At 43.8% G+C, this 19,235-nt stretch overlaps 1 protein-coding gene across 1 annotated transcript; it reads right to left on the reverse strand.

Moving 5' to 3' along the window:
• Nucleotides 1-11,381: 11,381 nt before the first annotated feature.
• On the reverse strand, nt 11,382-12,260 carry CLDN23 (claudin 23). The gene has a single exon (XM_054565799.1). It carries the CDS (start codon nt 12,258-12,260, stop codon nt 11,382-11,384), a length of 879 nt encoding a protein of 292 aa, XP_054421774.1.
• Nucleotides 12,261-19,235: the final 6,975 nt, after the last annotated feature.

Raw genomic sequence — 19,235 nt, forward strand, 5'->3', positions numbered from 1 at the left:
TAAGCCCATCCCTTGTCTAAACTCCTTGGTTTCTAAAGCCATTCTTATCCATGAAGAAGAATCACCAGTCACTTGGTACCCAGTTGACTAAAAGGAATTAAATCAAAGAGCTGTCTTCTCTGGGGAAACACCTGGGTCCTGTAACTGATAATCTATCTGCAGAAAATTTGCAGAAGACCTTTCTGAAAAAATCTAAATCAATATATTTGGGGGGCTGGGGGTCCACAGGTAGTAACAACTGTTCAAAAGACAATGGAGGATGTAGCCACATTTGTTTACCAAAGCCTGAAGGACAGACTTGTAAATGTTCCAATGGGTACTACTTGGCTGACACGAACAGATGTACTGAAGCTGTCCACTGCTCTGCGCCATCACAATCCTGTAAGGATGGCCAAAAATGCATTTCCATGGAGCAAGTGTGTGATGGTCGTGCTGACTGTCTGGATGCATCTGATGAAATGAGCTGTGAGTAATTCCTATTCATCACCACGAATGGCTGATTTTTAGTAATACCTAATTTGTCAATATTCCTTAAGCTTTTATCCTCTAAATTACTACCTTGTTATCACTGTGTACTCTTTAAACTGAACAATAGGAAACTTCTCCTGTGGGCAATTGGATATAGAGTGCATGAACCCCATGCGGAAAGCTAATGTGCCCTCTGATTTGGTGTGAGACCAGGCGACGTGACAGTGAGCTCCGAGGGGCTAGACAATTTGCTTGTTGTCTGAGAGAACACTCATTCAGCCCATTTTTGATCACTTGGTAAGCACAGCCCAGGGGAAGTTGGTTAGGCAAAGCTTTTGACCTCTCTTGGGCCCCCCATTTTAATGTGGAAATAGCATTTTCTACCTTACAGAGGTGCTAAGTAACACAAGAGAGCTATTGTGTTAGTACTTAAATGCTAACTGTAGACGGCTGTTACAGAAATACTGTGCCAAATAGAGCCTTCATGGAAAGGTGTATTCATGGCCAGTCATCTGAGCAACTACAGCTTATTTGGCTCATAACCACCCTGCCCTAATGCCATAGCTACACAACCAATGATATCCAGGTCCTATAAGTTCTAGAATTGAAGAGGCAGTGGACGTGATACTGAAACTGGTCAAAACTAGTAAAGAAAAAGATTTGGAAAATAAATCTTACAGGGAAGTGTTCTCATTGACCTCTCAATTTAAATTTTCACCTTCTAAAACCTGACTGGCTGAAAGACAAATGATGCCCCTAATCAGTTTTTCCTAACTAGGAAAGAGAATGGATTTTCCAGAGTTGATCTGATGATCTCGTAAATAAGAGTGGTTCCGTTGAAAGCCCTGTGTTGGCAATGACTCAAGGGTGGGGAGGCAATGAGTGAGACATATTTCATCCTCATCGCCTGGTTTTAAAACTAAACCAGAAAACTAACATACTTGCTGTTGCCTCCCTTTCCTGACAACTAGGCCCAATAGTTAACGCTGCTCCTTAGTAATTATTTCACCCTGATGTTTACATCATTTTTTTCGAGGGAATTACTGAGTATACAAAGTGACACTGGCTTCCTCTGGGCATGCGTTACCATGAGGGACCCTAAACTGCCCAGTATGGACAGTCCTGTGAATCGGGCTGAGGCAGAGGCAAGAAGAAGTTTCATCCCCAATAATGTTGCCTTCCCTCCCTGTAGTTTGGTCTTTAGTGTTCATGTGAGGATGACACTTGTGCCAACCGTAATAGAAAATATAGTGAAATGCCTTGAACACAAACTTCACTTCAGATTCCTCTACAGTCAGAAGCACCCTGTTGCCTACCCCCTGCCTAATGTGTGTCTCTCCTGCTACCACCGCAGAATCTGGTTCAGTATTTGCCACTTGTAGATCTTGCTAAACTTACAGTTTACTTGGACTCAAAAAAGTTTTAAATAGGCCCTGGTGAGTTAGCTCAGCTGGTTAGAGTTTTGTCTCCGTACACCAAGGTTGCAGGTTTGATCCTGGTCAGGGCACGTACGAGAATCAACCACAGAGTGCATAAATAAGTGGAACAACAAATCGATGTTTCTCTCAAAAAAAAAAAAATTCTCCTCAATAAAAATGTTTTAAATATTTATAGATAAACTTACATTTGAAAAATCTTGCTAGTCTATACATTCACTATTTAATCTACCACACTAATCCTTATGGAATAAGACATTGTAATTGAAGGGCTCTGCCTTGGCTAAACCTGTGCAGACCTTCATCTGAAAGCAGATTGGTCTGATCAATAGACTGGTCCTGAACTGAACATTTTAAGTGCTATAAGATATGCAGTTTTTAATATGAATTTTAATAGTTTTTTCCTTTAGCCAAACGTAATGGTAGCGATTTATGATTTTATAAATTCAATCTCACCTGGTTAAGTACATTAGAATTCTTGGTCTTCTGAAATAGTTCTTCATGCTGACATGTGTGTGTATACCCACACTCATACCTACTGTTTTTGTAGGTGCCTCTCCAGATAAAACCCAGTCAGCACCAAAACCTGAAAAGCTAGAGGCTGCAAAAAGGGTGGCTCCTAAACTTACCCCATGTCTCCAGGCTACCAAGCCCACTGAGTCTACATACGTGGGTCCAGAAGGCATGGATCATCCTGTCAGAAAAACACTGGTCCCTCCCATGCCTGATCAAGAAAGCAAGACCTCAGAAACCAAGGCAAGAGGGAAGCCTGCTCAGCCCAAGGACTCACATAGGGCAAAACATCTGCCCTGCAGCAACGATTTCTGTAACGGGAGGGGCATCTGTACAGTGGAAGGAGAGCTGAGAACATGCAGCTGTCTGGCAGAACCTGGTGGAGAGGTCTGTGAGGAGGCAGTGCACGGGCCTGCTCTGGGCTACATCACCCTCAGCTTCACCATCAGCTTAGCAGTTGTTCTGGTAGCTCTGGGAGCATTTGTGTATTTCAGGAAAGACCGCAAACTAAAAAGGTGAGCAGCTATTCATGTCCTCATGGGAGAGTTTTATTCCAAAGAAGTGGCTTATAAAATAAGATTAATGGAGTTGGAGGTATGAGTCAACTCTAGAAGTGTGTCCTCTGAGAAAGAAAAGGTTTAGATGATTAAGCAGGCTCACTTGTTAGGTGACTGGAAAAATAATAATCGGGACCATCTTTTTGAGTGATACCTGGGGCAGGTATATCTGCCTCAGCAGTTGTCAGGGGCACAATCTCAGGGATGAAGTGAGGTGACTCCCCACCATGGGACAGAGTTAGTCCAACAACTGGAGGAAAAATTTGTTAGGAGAAGTATATTGGTCTGCTAGGGCTGCTGTGACAAATACCACAGACTGGGTGTCTTCAACAACAGAGATTTATTTCCTCACAGTCCTGGAGGCTGGAAGTCTGAAATCAGTGTGTCAGTGGGGTTGGTTTCTTCTGAGGCTGAGGGTGGGTTTCCCTTGAACTGTAGATACAGATTTCTCTCATGTGGTCTTCCCTCTGTGCATGTCTGGGTCCTAATCTCTTCTTATAAGGACACCAGTCAAATTGGATCAGGGCACAAACTCACAACCCCCTTTTAATATAATTACCACTTTCCAAATATAATTACGTGCTAAAGGAATGGGGTTTATGACTGAGATGTATGAATTTGGAAGGGCTTCACTTATCCCACAACAGGAGGTGAAATAAAGAAACTCAGGAAAGATTTAAAAGAAGAGCATCAAGTTATGTCAATGAGCAAGAGAGTCATTGGATTAAAGAAACAAACAAGACTAACAAAATGATGATTTAGAGTAGGAATGATGACAAAATACACTTTAGTGTAGGAAGATACAGTAACTGAAGAAACTGATCAGATAAACAGATATCAAACACCTATGTGTCAAGAAATGTAGAGATGACAAAAGTTTTAAAAGTTATATCTCTGTCTAACCTTCACTTTATGGACAGGGCTGGGAGAAGTGATTTGTCTTTCCCGAACATAAAACTGGTTAGTTGATAGCTAACTGGGTAATATTAAGATGACTGAGATGCTACCCTTGGAGTTCTGATTGTCACCTCAGTTTTTTTTTAACCACATTAACTTGCCAATTACTGGTGTTCAGTTGCCACTTACCTGTTCTTGGATTCAGTACTCCTTGACTCCTATTACCTAGTTCCCCTCAATTGGGAGATGTATCATTCTAGAAGTTAAATGAATACCTCATAACAAATCATAATTAACTCAAGAATTGCACATTCTAGGTTGTTCCTTTTGTTAAAGAGACGATTAATACAGGGCATAATTCCTTTAAAAAAAAGTCCTCTAATAGGGGACAAGTTGGCCTTTTCTAACCATTTGCCAATCCCAGCTTCTAGCTCAAGGAACAACTCTTTTAACTTTGTTTCTTTGATTTCTAGAAATAGTACAGCCTCATCAAGAAATATGACCAGCCATAAAGAAAACAACCAAGAAGAAGAGAATCTAATGAACAGTGAGACTTTTGTCAATGAAGCCTATGACGAACAGGTATGCTTGGAAGTCTCTTAGAGGAAAACAGAGTCTTGAGAGACCATTAAAAAAGGACCCTCCTGACAAATCCTCGCTGGGTGAAAGCAGGCAGTGCTAACCAAAGAATGATGCTATTATGTGTAGAGCAAACGATTTGTCGGCGACGTTTTTGTCTTTAGACTCTATTCAATCGTTAGTCGTTCAAACCTAAGTGAAACGCACCTGAGATAGTAATCAAGAAATTCAGCTTTTGGCGACTTCGACGAGGAGTTCAGTCTTGCTGTGGGGTGGGCTGTGGGGTGTGAGCAGGGTTAGCTGGGGTTACTCCTAAAATGCCCCGCTCCCTGTGATCTCTTCTTCTGTACAGCTCAGTCATCTTTGTGTTTTTGCTTTGTTTTAACATGGCGCCTATTCTCTAACTTCAACTCTTTCCTTGCAGGAATTATTAAACTCTGTGCAAACGGACTAATCTGATGAAGAAAAAGAGAGGAAGGAGCTGAAAAACCTCAGTACAAATTATTTATACATTTCATTGTGAGCTGTTTTAACTTCTGGAACAGTTTATGGTCAATAGTAATTTATTATTAAAATAATTGCTTTCTAGATTGGAGACGGTCATCTGGTTTTGTTAGTAGGTGTTAAAAACAGTACAGTCTTCATGTAATTTAGGCCACGGCTTAGCAGCAGTAACTCTCTAATCTCAGTACTGGCCCAGTACTAGTCAGGGGTTCTGCATTTGAATCTTGGCTCTGACACTAACTCTGAACTGGTTCACCTCTCTGAACCCATTTCCTCCATCTTAGAAAAGGAAATAAATTCTCTTGAATCTTTATCTTTCAGGCTAAAGGTCAGGTTTCTGCAGTGTGGGAAATATGAAAGTGCCCTCCCGCGCCCTCTCTCAGATACAGTTGGCCGCAAAGTTAGCACTCACTTTTTCTGAAAATGTATAGAATCAATGATTTTCTTATGCTGTCAAATGATTCTAAAACTCAGTACAGGTGAACAACTTTACAGATGTAGAAACTCAGATACATGATTTGTCTGACTTCTTTGAAGTATAGGAGGTGGATACTGTGAGCAGCAGCATATGGAACAGTAGGTGTGGACCGGGGACGCCATCTCACCTGGCTCTTGCCTGCGGGGGAAACGTGCAGGTGCTCCTAGGAGCCCCAATGCCCTCCGACTGCTGCACCTGTGCTTGTCTTCCTGGATCTGCTTCATTCGCACCCACATAAGGAGCCAGGGGCACTGAATCTGTGATGGGAGACAGGTAGCAAAGAAGGAGTATGGTCTGACATTCGATAGCAGCAACCTTCGGCAACTCACTTAATCATGAAACTGTTTTCCTGAGGATAACAAGGGGATTTACAAAACCTACAGCAGGCCAATTGGGCATTGAATGAAAATATGAAAAACGCCTGTATACTTTGCATAGTACCTGAGTCTGACAAGGTGAGTCCCAATTATAGTAAATACAACTTGAGTTGGAAGACTTTTCTTACTTGGCTCTTTTCTAGACTATTCATGTTTAGTTTCTTGCAGAATGAGTTTTATGGGCTTCCAAGCATAAGGGGGACGTCCTGGGCTTATTACTATGGATATAGTACATAAAACAAACTGTGCTTTGCAATCAAATATAAAAATCCCCAAGTACGAAGCAACTTGCCCCGAAGGGCAATCGCCAGGGGCTCCACGTTTCTGAGGCGGGGGCTGCAGCAGCACCCTGGTGCTGCCATTGCACTGGGGCTCCGCTCTCTTTGAGAGAAACCATTTTACCACCGTGTTACCCTCCACCCTTCTCAGCCACAAAGTGATTCTTGGATTTATCTTGCTATCCTCTCCTGAGAGCCACCCTCATTGCCACGTTTTCCCTTGGCAAGGGTCTGCCTCTGCCTGGCCAAAGTACATTAAAATGACTCAAAAGAATCCAAGTCAAAGGCACACGTGAATGGTGTATAACAGCAGTGCCCCTTTCTTCGGACACGCTTACGCAGCTGCCTACATCTCCCTTAGACCTGGTGTGAGTGTCAACAGCTCAGCCTACTCCACAGGCTCTGCGAAGAAATGTTCCTTCTCAGGTCCACCCTCCTAATCTGCAGGCCTCATTTCCCATTTGGCTCTGGAAACACCCCCTTATTTCCTCTCCCTGGGAAAAAAGAGAGCCGGCTGCTGCCAAGTCTCCTAGTAGGTCATATATGTACCCCTTGTCCTCAGCTGTTGCTTATTTATATCTCTTGCTCTCTTTGGTCTCTTATGAACGTATGCCCAAGTATCACCCTGCGTAAATCTAGTTTAACATGTCCTGTTATGCTTTCCCTATTCAAGAGTTTTCAAAACACACCTAAATGCTTTTTTCACCAGAAAGACTTAATCTCATAAATGGATACTTCAAATTTTATATTTAATTTCTAACCATACTTATCCTCTAAACTGGTTGTCATATGTCATCTTACCTATTTGGAGTAATGGCATGTTTTCAACTATAAAAGCCTTCCATTGTGATGATCTCTATGTAAGGTATTGATTTCTTACTTAAGTTTGCTCCACTAATAGATGGAGCAGTAAACCTGTAGCAGATATTAAACTTGAATTTCCTTATTAAAAAATCAACTTCTGTAACCTGGTAATAGGATTGAGTGTTATTCTAGAAGAACAAGGAGCTTTAGAAAAGTTAATTGGCTCATGCCTAAGGCTCAAAGAGCCCTGCTCAAACTTGACCTTTTGTGTCTATTGTTGGCAATTAAGGGTTACATGAAGCACTTTATAGAATGGGGGACAGGTCATGGATGATGGGAGAGGGGTGTGTACCAAGTTCCTACTGTTTGAGCTAGTGGGAGGGTTATGAGTTTCAGAGAAACTGAGAACTAGACCATGGAGTTTATTGCTATCAGACCAATCACTAAACTTTACAGATCAGTCAGGTTCCCCAGCTTTCACTGTTTGTCATGTTTCTCCTCCCTGCCTCATCTAATTCTTAACCTTCACTTTCAGAATATCAAATTAAACAGGCTATTAGATGATAACATCTAATCTGGCCTTCCCCATTGTATAGGTGAGGAAACTCAAGTTCAGCAAGAGCAGAGCTGGGCCTATTAGGAAGCATGTGTTACCGAAGTTCTGGAAAGATTGCAGTGACTTGTTCAGTCTCCCTCAGCCTTTCCCTTGTCACTCACCACGGGGCACAAACCAGTTCACAAAATGCTCCTGGGCCTGTTCCCCACTGGTGGTTCTGGGCTTGGGGCTAGTGGCCTTGGGCCACAAATTGCATTCTCTGTACAGGACAGTTGTGTATAAGGAGAGGAAAACTCTGGGTACAGACACAGCTTTCAGAGGTAACTCTAAGTTATTCAATCACTAATAAGCACTAAAGAAGTGTTAGTACCCTAGGATTACAAAAATAAATAGAAACCATGCCCTTATTTTCAGTTTAGAGGTAAAATGGGAAAGTGCACCAAGAAAAATACATATTAGATATATATTTCGTATGTTCAACTATGATTCTTTTAAGCTGAAGGGCGAAAAGAGTTTAGGATTCCTGTGTGGGAGAGAGTAATGACGGTATAAACCTTTGCCTTGGCCAAATCATGAGTGGAATTTAACCTAAGAGTGGATGATACATAAGAAAGATCCCAAGGGCTTCGAAGAGGTGAATGACAGACCCTCATTTCAGGGAGGTCATTGTGAAGGGGAGGGTAAAGGAGGGGGGTACGTGAGTGGCGTGGGGGTCGGGGACCCTGGTGGTTAGCCTTTTCCTGCACTCTGGGGGGGTGTGATGAGGCTCAGATTTCTCCTCTGCTGACTGCATCGTGGGGCTGTTTACACACTGGCAGGAGAGAATGATCCTCAACAACAGGGTTTATATTTGTGAAAACATTCTGCTCAACAAATTGAATTTGTTCCAGAGTGTCCTCCCTCCTAGAGAAGCTATTAGCCTGATAAAGGATGACAAGATTTCCCCCGCCTCACTCACTTGCACCACCAGCCTGGAGCCACGGCTGCTATGCCTACCTGTTTTGTTGGGGTCTGCTGTTCTCTTGGCCTGGAATGCTTCCCTCTCCCTCTTTTTTTTTTTTTTTAAGAGTTTAAAGTGAAAGCAAAAGCTTATTAGTGAAGCCGTGAGACCAAGAGTGGCTGCTTTACCGACAGAACATGGCCGCGCCCTCTTTCCTTTTTCTGTTCCAGTAGCACTTCTTGACCACCTTCCCTAAAATATCAGCCTTTCCTCCAGCCCTGGACTCTAGTTCATCAGTACGGATCACTCACACTAGACTATGTGAGTTCGGCAAGGCAGGGCCTTGGGGTAATTTTGTTTTCCAAGGTGCCCACCAAAGTGCTAGCAAAATGACAGGCACCCCCAAACTTCCTGGAAGAATGATGTAGGAAATAAAGAGGGCGGCAGCTGAAGCATCATTGACAACTCCCACGGCCTCCGCAAGGGATGGACAGCGTGTGCGCCCCAAGCCTCGCCCCTCCTTAGTGCGGGTGTGGGGCCACATCTATGGACAAACGGGTAGAGCAGGCCTAGTGCCGATGCGGCGTCTGCTCTACTTTCATAGATCCCTCGGTCCTCTGGGCATAACCTGAGTAATCTTGGAAAGATTTCGTCCATTAAATGAGAGCACATACTTTTGTATGTAATGAGGATTATTAAAAGCGAGTGGTGATGGCACATGACAGCTGAGAACGGCTTCAGGCAAGTTGGCTGTGCTATTTCCCACGAGTGTCTTCACTGCGGTGTGGTTGCTTCCTAGTTGGTGTTAAGGTTAGGGTAAGTTTTCACCTCCAACAGCAACTCCCGAGGTGCTGGCCTCCTCCAGCCAGCCTCTCTCACATCTCAATAGAGGGGGAAGAAAGGGAGAGAAACACGGATGTGTGAGAGATACACTGCATGCCCCCAAGGGGAACCTGGCCCGCAGCACAGGCATACCCAGGCACGTGCCCTGACTGGGAAGAGAAGCAATGACCTTTATTGCTTTTCAAGCCAGCGTGCAGACCACTGAGCCACACCAGCCAGGGCTGTGGTTTGCTCTTAATCACCAGAGAGAAAGTGTTTTGAATATAAGCCAGTGGATAATAGTTTGGGAGGAAACATACAGGACACAGTTGTATGGTTTTATCAAAGTTTCCCTAGAAATACATGGAATTATGATGCAGAAAAGATCTGGTAAATTTGGTACTTGCCAGAAATCCAATGCCTTTGTGTTATCTGCCAGGTCCTGATTTCTCAGGATCCCAACCCCTTTTTAAGGTGTTAGCTGTAAACAGCATTGTTGTCTCTTCTCCATTCCTGCTACTGCAGGACAGCCCGTAACTCAGCAAAAGGGCAAGCTCTCAAAGGTCTGATTATGTGCTGCCAGTCGGGACTGAAACTTGAACGAGGCACAGGCCCAGTGAAAGCCTGGCAGCCGCAAGTGGGGGCCAGGAACCATCAGCCTTAGCATCTCCTGGGAGATCTTAGGAAATCAGTTTCAGGCCCTACTCCAGACCAACTGAATCAGAATTTGCATTTGAAAAAGATCCCCAAGTGATAGGCCCGCACTTTAAAGTTTGGTGGTGAAGAGACAGAAACAGGTAATTCCAGTACAAAATGGCAAAGAAAGTGAATCTGTACTATCCTTTCCACTGCTATGGAGTACCACGTGCCGTTCAGTTAGTCCTACAGTTCTCTCTCACTGAAAGGATCATCCCTGCCTCTGAACTGGCTACCACTGGCAGGTTTTAAAGGTGAGATGTGGTTCAGTTAAAGGCACCTTGAAATCAATCACTTGGAATTAGAGCTGGCCCTACGGGAAATTTAGTCCTGCTCATGAACACACAGATGCCTACTTGTGACTTCAGGCATCACTGTTACAAGAGGAAAAGATTTCTAATCGCACTTCCTGTGGAAACTGGTGCTTTAAGTTTTTTCAGCAATAAACTTGGCACTGCCCAGAAAACAGCATGAACCTGAAAATAAAGCAGCCAGGAATTTGAGTGGGGCCCGTTGGCATTCTTTTCGTCATCTTATGCTAAGAGGTGCGAAGATCTGAAAGTGAGATTTCTGGACCAGTGCCTAGGCAGCCGAGAAATCATTAGTAATTAAGGCTTAAACTCCAGAAGGTTGCACTGGAGACAAACAGCGTTTGTGGGTATACTGCAAGTTTTACTTTCAAATTTTATTTATAAATGAGAGATCTATAAACACATGTGCTTTAACCTAACGTGATCAACAAGTTCCATTTTGCACCAAATATTTAACGGATGATCCCCTATGTTTAGAGTGAGGTAGCCATGGAACAAAACAGTATAGTATTAGTCCTTTCATTCTTCTCTGGCTTCTAGAAGGGAAACTCTGGGATGACCTCAACTTTAACATCAAAAAATAAGTAATACAAAAAGATAAATCCTATTTATACATAAAGAAATATAAATATGAGTTAATCAGGTTACTTCATTCCATAAAAGCCACTAAAGCTGCTGGTATTTGCATGGCTCTACCTTTATTTTTCAGAGCTTCATTCAAACATAGGTAGAAATAGATTGGTCTCTTGAGTTTGCATAAAAATGAATTATTCAGCAGAAATTAATAATATTTAACTATGTTGATGCAAAGTTCATGGGCATTTCGGAATATTGCTTAAGGTGATAAATCGTTTTTTAGCCTCCATTGCTGATTTTGACTTTTTTGTTGTTAAACGTCAGCGCAAAGTATGATAAGTCTGTCACTCTTTAAGGACCCTGATTCCTCTGGAGAGAAAAACTAAACTCTATAAAAAGAAAACCCAACCCACTCTGAACTTATCGTCCAAGGAGTCTAGTTTGCCCACAGGAAAGGAAGACGACCCTCCAAAGCAGTTATAGGAACAGGATGTTTCCAGCCTCAAGGTTAACAGACAGGTTTAAGGTTGGCCGGTGGTGGGCCGAGTCCTCCGTCCCAACAGCGACAGCGCAGGCTCGGAGGCGCTGTCTAGAGGTCGGAGTCGCAGGGCAGGGAGCTGTGGCACGGGCGCGTGCTGCGCGAGGAGGCGCCCTGGGATGGGGCCCCCGTCTCAAAGTCGAGCACGTCCACCGGGTTGGTGTAGGTCTTGGGCTGCGGCCGCGGCATGGGGAAGCCCACCTTGGGCTTGTCGGCGGGGCCGACCTCGGCGGGCCGCGGCCGGTGCTGGCCGTCGCTGTAGTACTTGATGGCGGGCGGGAGCGCCGGCTGGGGCCAGTCGACGTGCACGGTGCTGATGCTGGGGCGGCGAGGGCTGCCGGAGGCTGCTTTGCGGCGGCGTAGACAGCACTTCTCGCACCAAGGCGCGAAGCTGAGAGCCAGCGAGAAGCCGCCCAGCAGCAGCAGGCAGCTGCCCAGGTAGCCCAGCACCAGGCTGTAGCTGACTTCCACCGTAACCGGGCTCTCCTGGAACGGCAGGACGGTGCGATCCGCCAGGAAGTGATTGTACCAGGACACCGGGATGAGGCTGAAGAGGCCCGCGGTGAAGAGCACCAGGCCCGAGAGGCCGGCCAGCAAGAAGCGGGGTTCATCCTCCCAGCAGCGCACGCCGAGCGACGCCAGCAGCAGCCCCAGGGCAGTGACCGCCAGGGACGTTACCATGAGTGCCCGCGCCACGAGCACAGGTTCAGCCTTGAAGTAGCCCAGGTCGTCCGGCTGGCCGCATTCGCGTTCGCGGCTGCTCTGCTCGCGGCACATGTCCCAAAGGCCCTGGTATAACACCACGTCCACAGGCTGGTCGCGGAAGCCCTTCACCAGCCGCCAGCCGGGCGCCAGCGTGCTGGTCAGGTTGAGCAGCAGCCCGCAGGGCGCGAGCACCATGCCCACGGTCATCACCACCGGCGTCCGCATCCCCAGGGGCCGCGCTGCGCTCCCACGGGACGGCACACCTGCTGCCTTCTCCACCGACGCCTTCTCGGCCGACGCGGCCTCGCGAGCTCAGGCCCGCGCGCGCCCAGAGAGCGCAAGCCCCGTGCTCCGAAGTCAGCACGGACGCCTCCCGGGGCCTGCGCCCCACTATGTCCCCGCCGCTCTAGGTTTGCGACGCGGGACCGTCCCCACTCGACGGCTCGCCCCTAATTCCCTCCAGCGCGGCTGCCTTCCCCAATCGAAACCTCTCTCGGGTGGGTCCGACCGATACCGGAGTCCGAGGTGCTGGCGTCCAGAAACGAACTCCGTGGCCAAATCCGTTGGGTGGGAGGGGCGGGCAAGAAGCAGCGGGGTTCCTGGCCCGCTCCAGCCTCCGGGGAGCGCAGCACCGGGCTCAGAAAGCCGGGTTTCTCCGAAACGGAGCAAAGGTTGCCCCGCCCCTAGTACCTCGGGAGGCTCCGGACCGTGGGCGGAGAAGGAAAGAGGCGGAGCCGCCCTGGGGGCCGCGCCCGGCTCGACGTTGCGCAGCTCCTCCTCCCTGGATTTGTTTCCACACTGTTTCTGGTCTCCCTGCCGTGGGCCCTGCGGTGTAGCCTCTCCTCCCTCCCCTCCCGACGCGTAGCCGGTGGTCCCTCCAAGTTTTACGCTATAGACTTGCAGCCACTCGCCGCCTAGTGGGCGGTGCCTCCGCTCTCCGCGCTGCCTGGATGCGCCGGGCAGGTGTGCACCAGGGCACAGAACCGTGTCCCAGAACATCGCACTGGATCATTTTGTTTAATAAACCTGTTTAATGTGCTTAATAAAGGCTCCATAGTCCAGGTTAAATTTGACTCAAAAGTATCAAAGCGAGTGTGTTTCTGGGACTAGGGGTTATTTTGTTTTATTTTTCAGCCTTGTAAAGATTTTGAAAAGCGCGCGTGCACACACAAAGAAGTGTTACAGGATGTCCTGTATGGCACACTTTTCAGATTCAACTCACTACATAGTGTTCTGTGGCCCTCCATCGTTTGTGAGCCGCTTTACAACTCTGTAAACTCTACCAAACCTGTAGTCGTGCAACTGATTTTTGTCCATAGACATGCAAATGAGGTTTTCAGTAGAATGTAAAAGATTACTGCCCAGCTGCTGACCAGTTTGGCACTGATTTCTAAATTTATTTTAGCACAGCTGTTTGCCTTCCTATGTGTGCTTTTTGAATTCTGTGAACTGGTTGTAACATCATGCCGGATCCATTATTAATGAGCCATATAAAAGTTTTGGAGTGCCTTCATTTTATATTGAGTCATGATTTTACATTTTTCTAAAACTTATTCCTTTAACAATGTTTTCCTCTTGGTCCCTATTTCTTAAAATGGGAGTACATTGTTTTTATAATTACTTAAAATTAAAACGTTCTAAAAATCCAAGTTAATTAAGCGTTGGTTTGAAATAAGTTTGAACATTTTATTTTTCAGTTACAGTTCACATTCAAATTATTTGTATTAGTTTCAAGTCTACAGCCAATTTCGAACATTTTAGGATGGATAATAGGAATTACTACCTTTCTTTTCAGAAAATGGTTTACTTTTAAAAACTGTGGTGAAATAGGCATAGCATAGAATTTATCATCGGAACCATTTTTAAGTGGACAGCTCATTGGCATTAAGTAAATTCATATTGTTGTGCTACCGCCACTATCATTCATCTTCAGAACTTCTTCATATTCCCAGACTTTTTATCTGTACTCTTATCTGTACTCTTGCTAAAAAACAAAATTCTACTGAGTAACTTTGGAGAGCTAGTTGGCTTTATTAAGCAGTCATTAAGTGGGTAACATCCTATCTAGCAATTAGGAATTGTACAAAATGGAAGGTTTTTGTAGGCAGAAAGAGCATGAGACCAAGAAGTTAAAAGAGTGAATTATTTCAAGCAAAGTCACCTTCCCTTAAGGCAGGGTTGTCTCAGGAAGGTTTTTATAGGAAAACGGGTGGGGTGAGGTAGCTCTTCGGGGTGGGGGTAGGACAGGAAGGATTATTTTTGAACCAGCGCACCTTTCCTTTGGGGGAAGAGATATTGCATATTCTTTTATGGGCTGGGGGTGGGGGGCGTAGGAGGAGAAGACAGAGAGGCCTAGGTGACAGATTACCCTACTGGTGCTTGACCCAAAAATTCCTTACTGGTTGATTAAGATTGTGTTTCTGTGAAAAGTTGAAGCAATTAGATCAGGTATTAAATGTACATTTTCTATCATGGGCTTTTAGCACAGGTGACACCATTTTGGGCCTGTAGTTATTTTCTTTAACACGATAAGCCCTGCACAGATGATATATAATTGATGTACAGTATACTGCACATACTACATTTGCTGTTTAGACATATCCATACACATGTGGAACCTGCCCTTGCTAATCTCTTCTCTACCTCTCCCTGCCACTCCTATTCCTAGGCAACTACTGATCTGATTTCTGTCACTATGGATTAGTTTGTGTTTTCTAGAATTTTGTATAAATGGAATTATACAATATAGATAACATGTCTCCCATGGCCTATCAGCTCTCTAATTTGTCTGAACATAAGGAAAAACTGAAATCATATCAGCTCTGAGAGAACATTTTTACTTTGAATGCACTTTACAGTTTGTTTCTAAGTTTAAAACCTAAATGATTGTTGTTTAGAACAGCAAAGAGACTCCATAAAGACTTTATGGGCTCTGAATCCTCTTCCGAAAGTCACTTCCTCCTCACTTAGATTCCTCTATGGAGTGAGTGAAGCCCAAGTATTATTTACCTGTGAGAAGGATGGATTCTTGTATGTTCTGCCTCCTAAATTTCTCTAGTCATCCATTCCTCTTCTTTCCCCCTTGCCTCTACCTAAGCCCAAACCATCCTCTCATCCTTCTCTTTAAACTGACTCTTAGATGGCCCTGGCCAGAGCGGCTCAGTTGGTTGGGCGTCGTCCCGCGAAGTGAAAGGTCCTGGGTTTGATACCCAGTCAGGGCATATACCCAGGTTGCAGGTTCGATCCCTGATCAGGGTGCATCCAAGAAGGCAACCAATTGATGTTTCTCTCTCATCTCTCTCTTTTCCGAAAGCAACGGAAAAAGAAGTCCTCGGGTGAGGGTGAAAATAATAATAATAAAAAAATAATAAACTGACTCCTAGCTGGTTCCTCTCCCCATTCCCATTACCCACACAGGCCATCAGAGCTGACGTTTCAAATTTAATCACGTCTTGCACCTAATTTAACCCTTTACAAGACCTTTCACAGTTCAGCCCAAACCACACATTCTTGCTCATCCTTCCCCCTCCCAGTACCACCTTCTCACTCCTTAACCCAGGAAATCCAGATTTTTTTTTTCCCGATTTCCTTTTGCCTCAAGATTCTTGCATAGGCTGTTTTGTTTTTTTCCCCCCTCGAGTCCTTCCTGCCGCTTCGCAACCCCAGCGCATCCTGCGGGTGGTCACTGTTCCTGGCCTGCACTCCCACCACCCACTCTTCTCTCCTAACACTTCCCACAATCCCTTACTCCTTGAGTCCTCTGGTTTGGTAGTTAGTCTGTAAATTCTCTGTGGCGGGCATCAGGTTCGTCTTGTTCTGTTTTGCCCTGAAATCCATCTTCATGCCTGGTCCACAGTAGCCACTCCACAAATCAATTTTATCTCTTCCTGAGCTATATTCATTCATGCAGTATTCACAGAATTCTCTTACAGGTGACTGCCTGACCAAAAGAGATTGTGACATTCATCTCAGTAAACAGGTTTGCTTGAATGCTTTTCCTCAGCACAGAAAATAATGAGATAATGATTAGCTCCAGATATCCGCAACAAAGTCTAAGTCCACTAGGGTAACTTTCTTTGGTAATAAAAGAAAGAGGTGATTGAGCTAAGTATAGCATCTGATTATGGATCTGGGCTCTTTGTTCCATGCACTTCCGAGTTCATCGTAAGGCTGAGTGAGAAACAAAGCATGAATCATAGTGTGTCAGGAATGAATTATTGCCGAGATTAGTACCTGTCTGTGTAAACTGATCCTCAGGCTCAGTAATAGCTTTCTTTTCTGAAGAGGGGCCCTAAGGTAAGATAAGAACCTGTTTACTGTGCCCCAAGTTTCCTGATGAATAGCGGGCTCCAAGTGGCTAATTCTAAAGGGGCTAATGCTGGGTCCCCTCTTAGCCTGGAAAGGCTGGGTCTAAATACCACCTAGTGCAAAATCCCAATCTTCTGCAGTGCCTTTATCTTGGAAGTTGCACTACAAATTTTGAGGGGCATAGTGGGACCCACTATGTCAATGTGATGTTATGAGATGTCCTCAGATTCCCTATACCAAATCTTTCTATTGTCCATGTAAGAAGCATCCAAACCTGTAGACAGCTTTTATATGAGTTTATTTGAGCCAAACTGATAACATATGCCAGGGAGAAAGATCTCAAATGCTCCAGGGAAGAACAGTTTTGTAGCTTTTATGCATTTGAAATTAAGGAGGGAATGCAAGAAAGATGACGTGGAGGTGAGGGAAAGCAAGGTGGGGATTGAAATATAAGATAGTTAACAAAATTATGTGCTTTCTTGAGGATGGTAGCAGTTTATTTCAATGGTATATTGACTTAGATACACAGAAACAATGGACAGGGCTTGTTTAAGGCAAAGATAAACCTTTTACTAAAAATTATAAGGCATGACTATTCACCATGGCCTGCCCAGTTATGGATTTATGGTAAGATCGCCCTGTGAGGTTACTTTCCATAGAACTGCCCCCTTTTTTTGTCCATGCTATTTTGCTTTCTCCGCAGAACAAGTCCTTAAATAAGCACTGTCACTAGTTTTCCAATGGCAAATCCAATTCAGTAGGTTATAGAATAAAAATTAAACTATGATCATTCTCTATTTTTTTAAAATTTGTTCTAGAGAGAGAGGGGAAAGGAGAGAGAGAGAGGAAAAAATTGATTTGCTGTTTCATTTGTTTATGCATTCATTGGTCATTTCTTGTATTTGCTCTGATGAGGGATCAAACCCGCAACCTTGATGTACTGGGGCAACGTTCTAATCAACTGAGCTACCTGGCCAGAGAATATTCTGTTTTAAATGGCATTAAAACAGTCTGAATTGAATTAAGGCCTTTCAACATATCATTAAATTTCCTTGTTGGCCTATAGCCTGAAAGCCTTGTGTGTCTAATACTGTAGAAAATAAACATATAACTTTCAAGACCCAGTTAAGAAGCTCCCAGTTAGCTCTGTATCACAGCACCCTAATTTATTTACTTTATAAAACTAATCACTTACAAATATTTTCTAATTAACTGTGTATTAATTTATTTCTATTCTGTTTCTCTCACTGCTTTGTGACTTCCAGATTCTAGGGATCTTCTTGCCCTTTCTTATGAATATATGTCAGCACCTGGAACAATGCCTATATCATAATAAGTGCTCAGTAAATACTTATTTAAAAAATGAAAGAAGTTTTGTAAAATTTTTGCACAGTAACACAAAAAGAAGATATAGCATGCATCATTTAAAAAAATTATAGTAAAATATACATAGCATAAAATATACGTAGCCTAAAATTTGTGATCCTAACCATCTTGAAGTATATAGTTCAGTATTGTTAAAAGTACATTCACATTGTTGTGCAACCAATCTCCAGAACTCCTCTTATCTTGCAAAACTGAAACTCTCTACCAAATTACACAGCTCTCACTCTCTTCTCCCCTCAGTCCTTGGCACCCACCAATCTAATTTCTGTCTCTGTAAATTTGACTACTCAATGCAACTTATATAAGTGGACTTGTACAATAGTTGTCCTTTTGTGACTTTTTTCTCTTGGCGTAATGTCCTCAAGTTTCATCCATGTTGTAGCGTCTGTCAGCATTTTCTTCCTGTTTAAGGCTGAATACTATTCCATCGCAGGTTCTGTGACATTTCTGTGTTCTGTGACATTTTGTTTGTAGTCATCTGTCGATGGACACTTGGGTTGTTTCCACCTTTTGGCTATTGTGAATAATGCTGCTATGATAGTCTTCCAGTACTTTTAATTTATTCTATTTCAGTTCTGTATGATGATTGGCCATTTAAGGCAAAATTCTGTTTGCCATCTTTCTCATCCATATCAGAAAGTATCATGTGACATAATCCCACTTAAAAAACTTGCTTAAATTTTATCTTCTAGAGGCTTCAAACCCTTCTTAGCTTAGCATTGTGGCTGTCTCCTTTCCAATGAGTAGTGGGGGTGGGGTTGCCCCCAGGAATCAGCTGCTGCTGCTGATGACATGGTCTGCTTCTCTCCAAACTTGTTCGTCTGTCTACTTCAGGACAAAAATAGTTACCACTCATGGACTTGGTTCATTAGGGTCTTTGAGATAGTTTTCTTTTTGAGTATGGTATTTTTTTTAAATCTACAAACATTTTTCTTTGTTTTGCCAAAATTTATACTACATGGCAACCAAGGCAAATTCTTACATAGAAAAACCAAGTACTATAATAATTGTAATTTTTTTCCAAATTAATGTAAAGATTCAATCCAATTCCAGTAAAAACTCATACTAGCATTGAATAGGTAATTTTAGAGTTCATCTGGAAAAATAAATGAAAAAAACACATCAAGAAACTTTTAAAAAGAGCAGTAATAAAAGGACAGGCACACTCCAGCTGTTAAATGTAATATAAAGCAATAATATTTTAAAGTATGATATTAGCACTGGAAGAAAAAGGTAGATCAATAAAACATAGTTGAAGCTGTTGGGAAAGAAATATAATTATCCTTCTTCCCTTCTAAGTTCTTCTGGCTGGTCTAAAAATCAAATTGACATGAGACAGATTAACAGAAGAAAATAATCAAATTCATTATGTATGTACATATGGGGGTTCCATAAGAATATGGGACCCAAGGACAAATTGGGCAATTGGGACTTACTTGTTATTCTGGACTAAGGTGAGAGAGTTAGGGACCTGGGACTTCAAAAGAAAAGTAGGCAGGTCACAGG

The sequence above is a fragment of the Pteronotus mesoamericanus genome, unplaced genomic scaffold (assembly GCF_021234165.1).
Source record: "Pteronotus mesoamericanus isolate MK-2021 breed Mesoamerican mustached bat unplaced genomic scaffold, CSHL_Meso_final contig_169, whole genome shotgun sequence".
Lineage (NCBI taxonomy): Eukaryota > Metazoa > Chordata > Mammalia > Chiroptera > Mormoopidae > Pteronotus > Pteronotus mesoamericanus.

Bases quoted from the DNA above. Each gene is read 5' to 3' on its own strand.
- CLDN23 (XM_054565799.1), bottom strand. From the start codon at position 12,260: ATGCGGACGCCGGTGGTGATGACCGTGGGCATGGTGCTCGCGCCCTGC.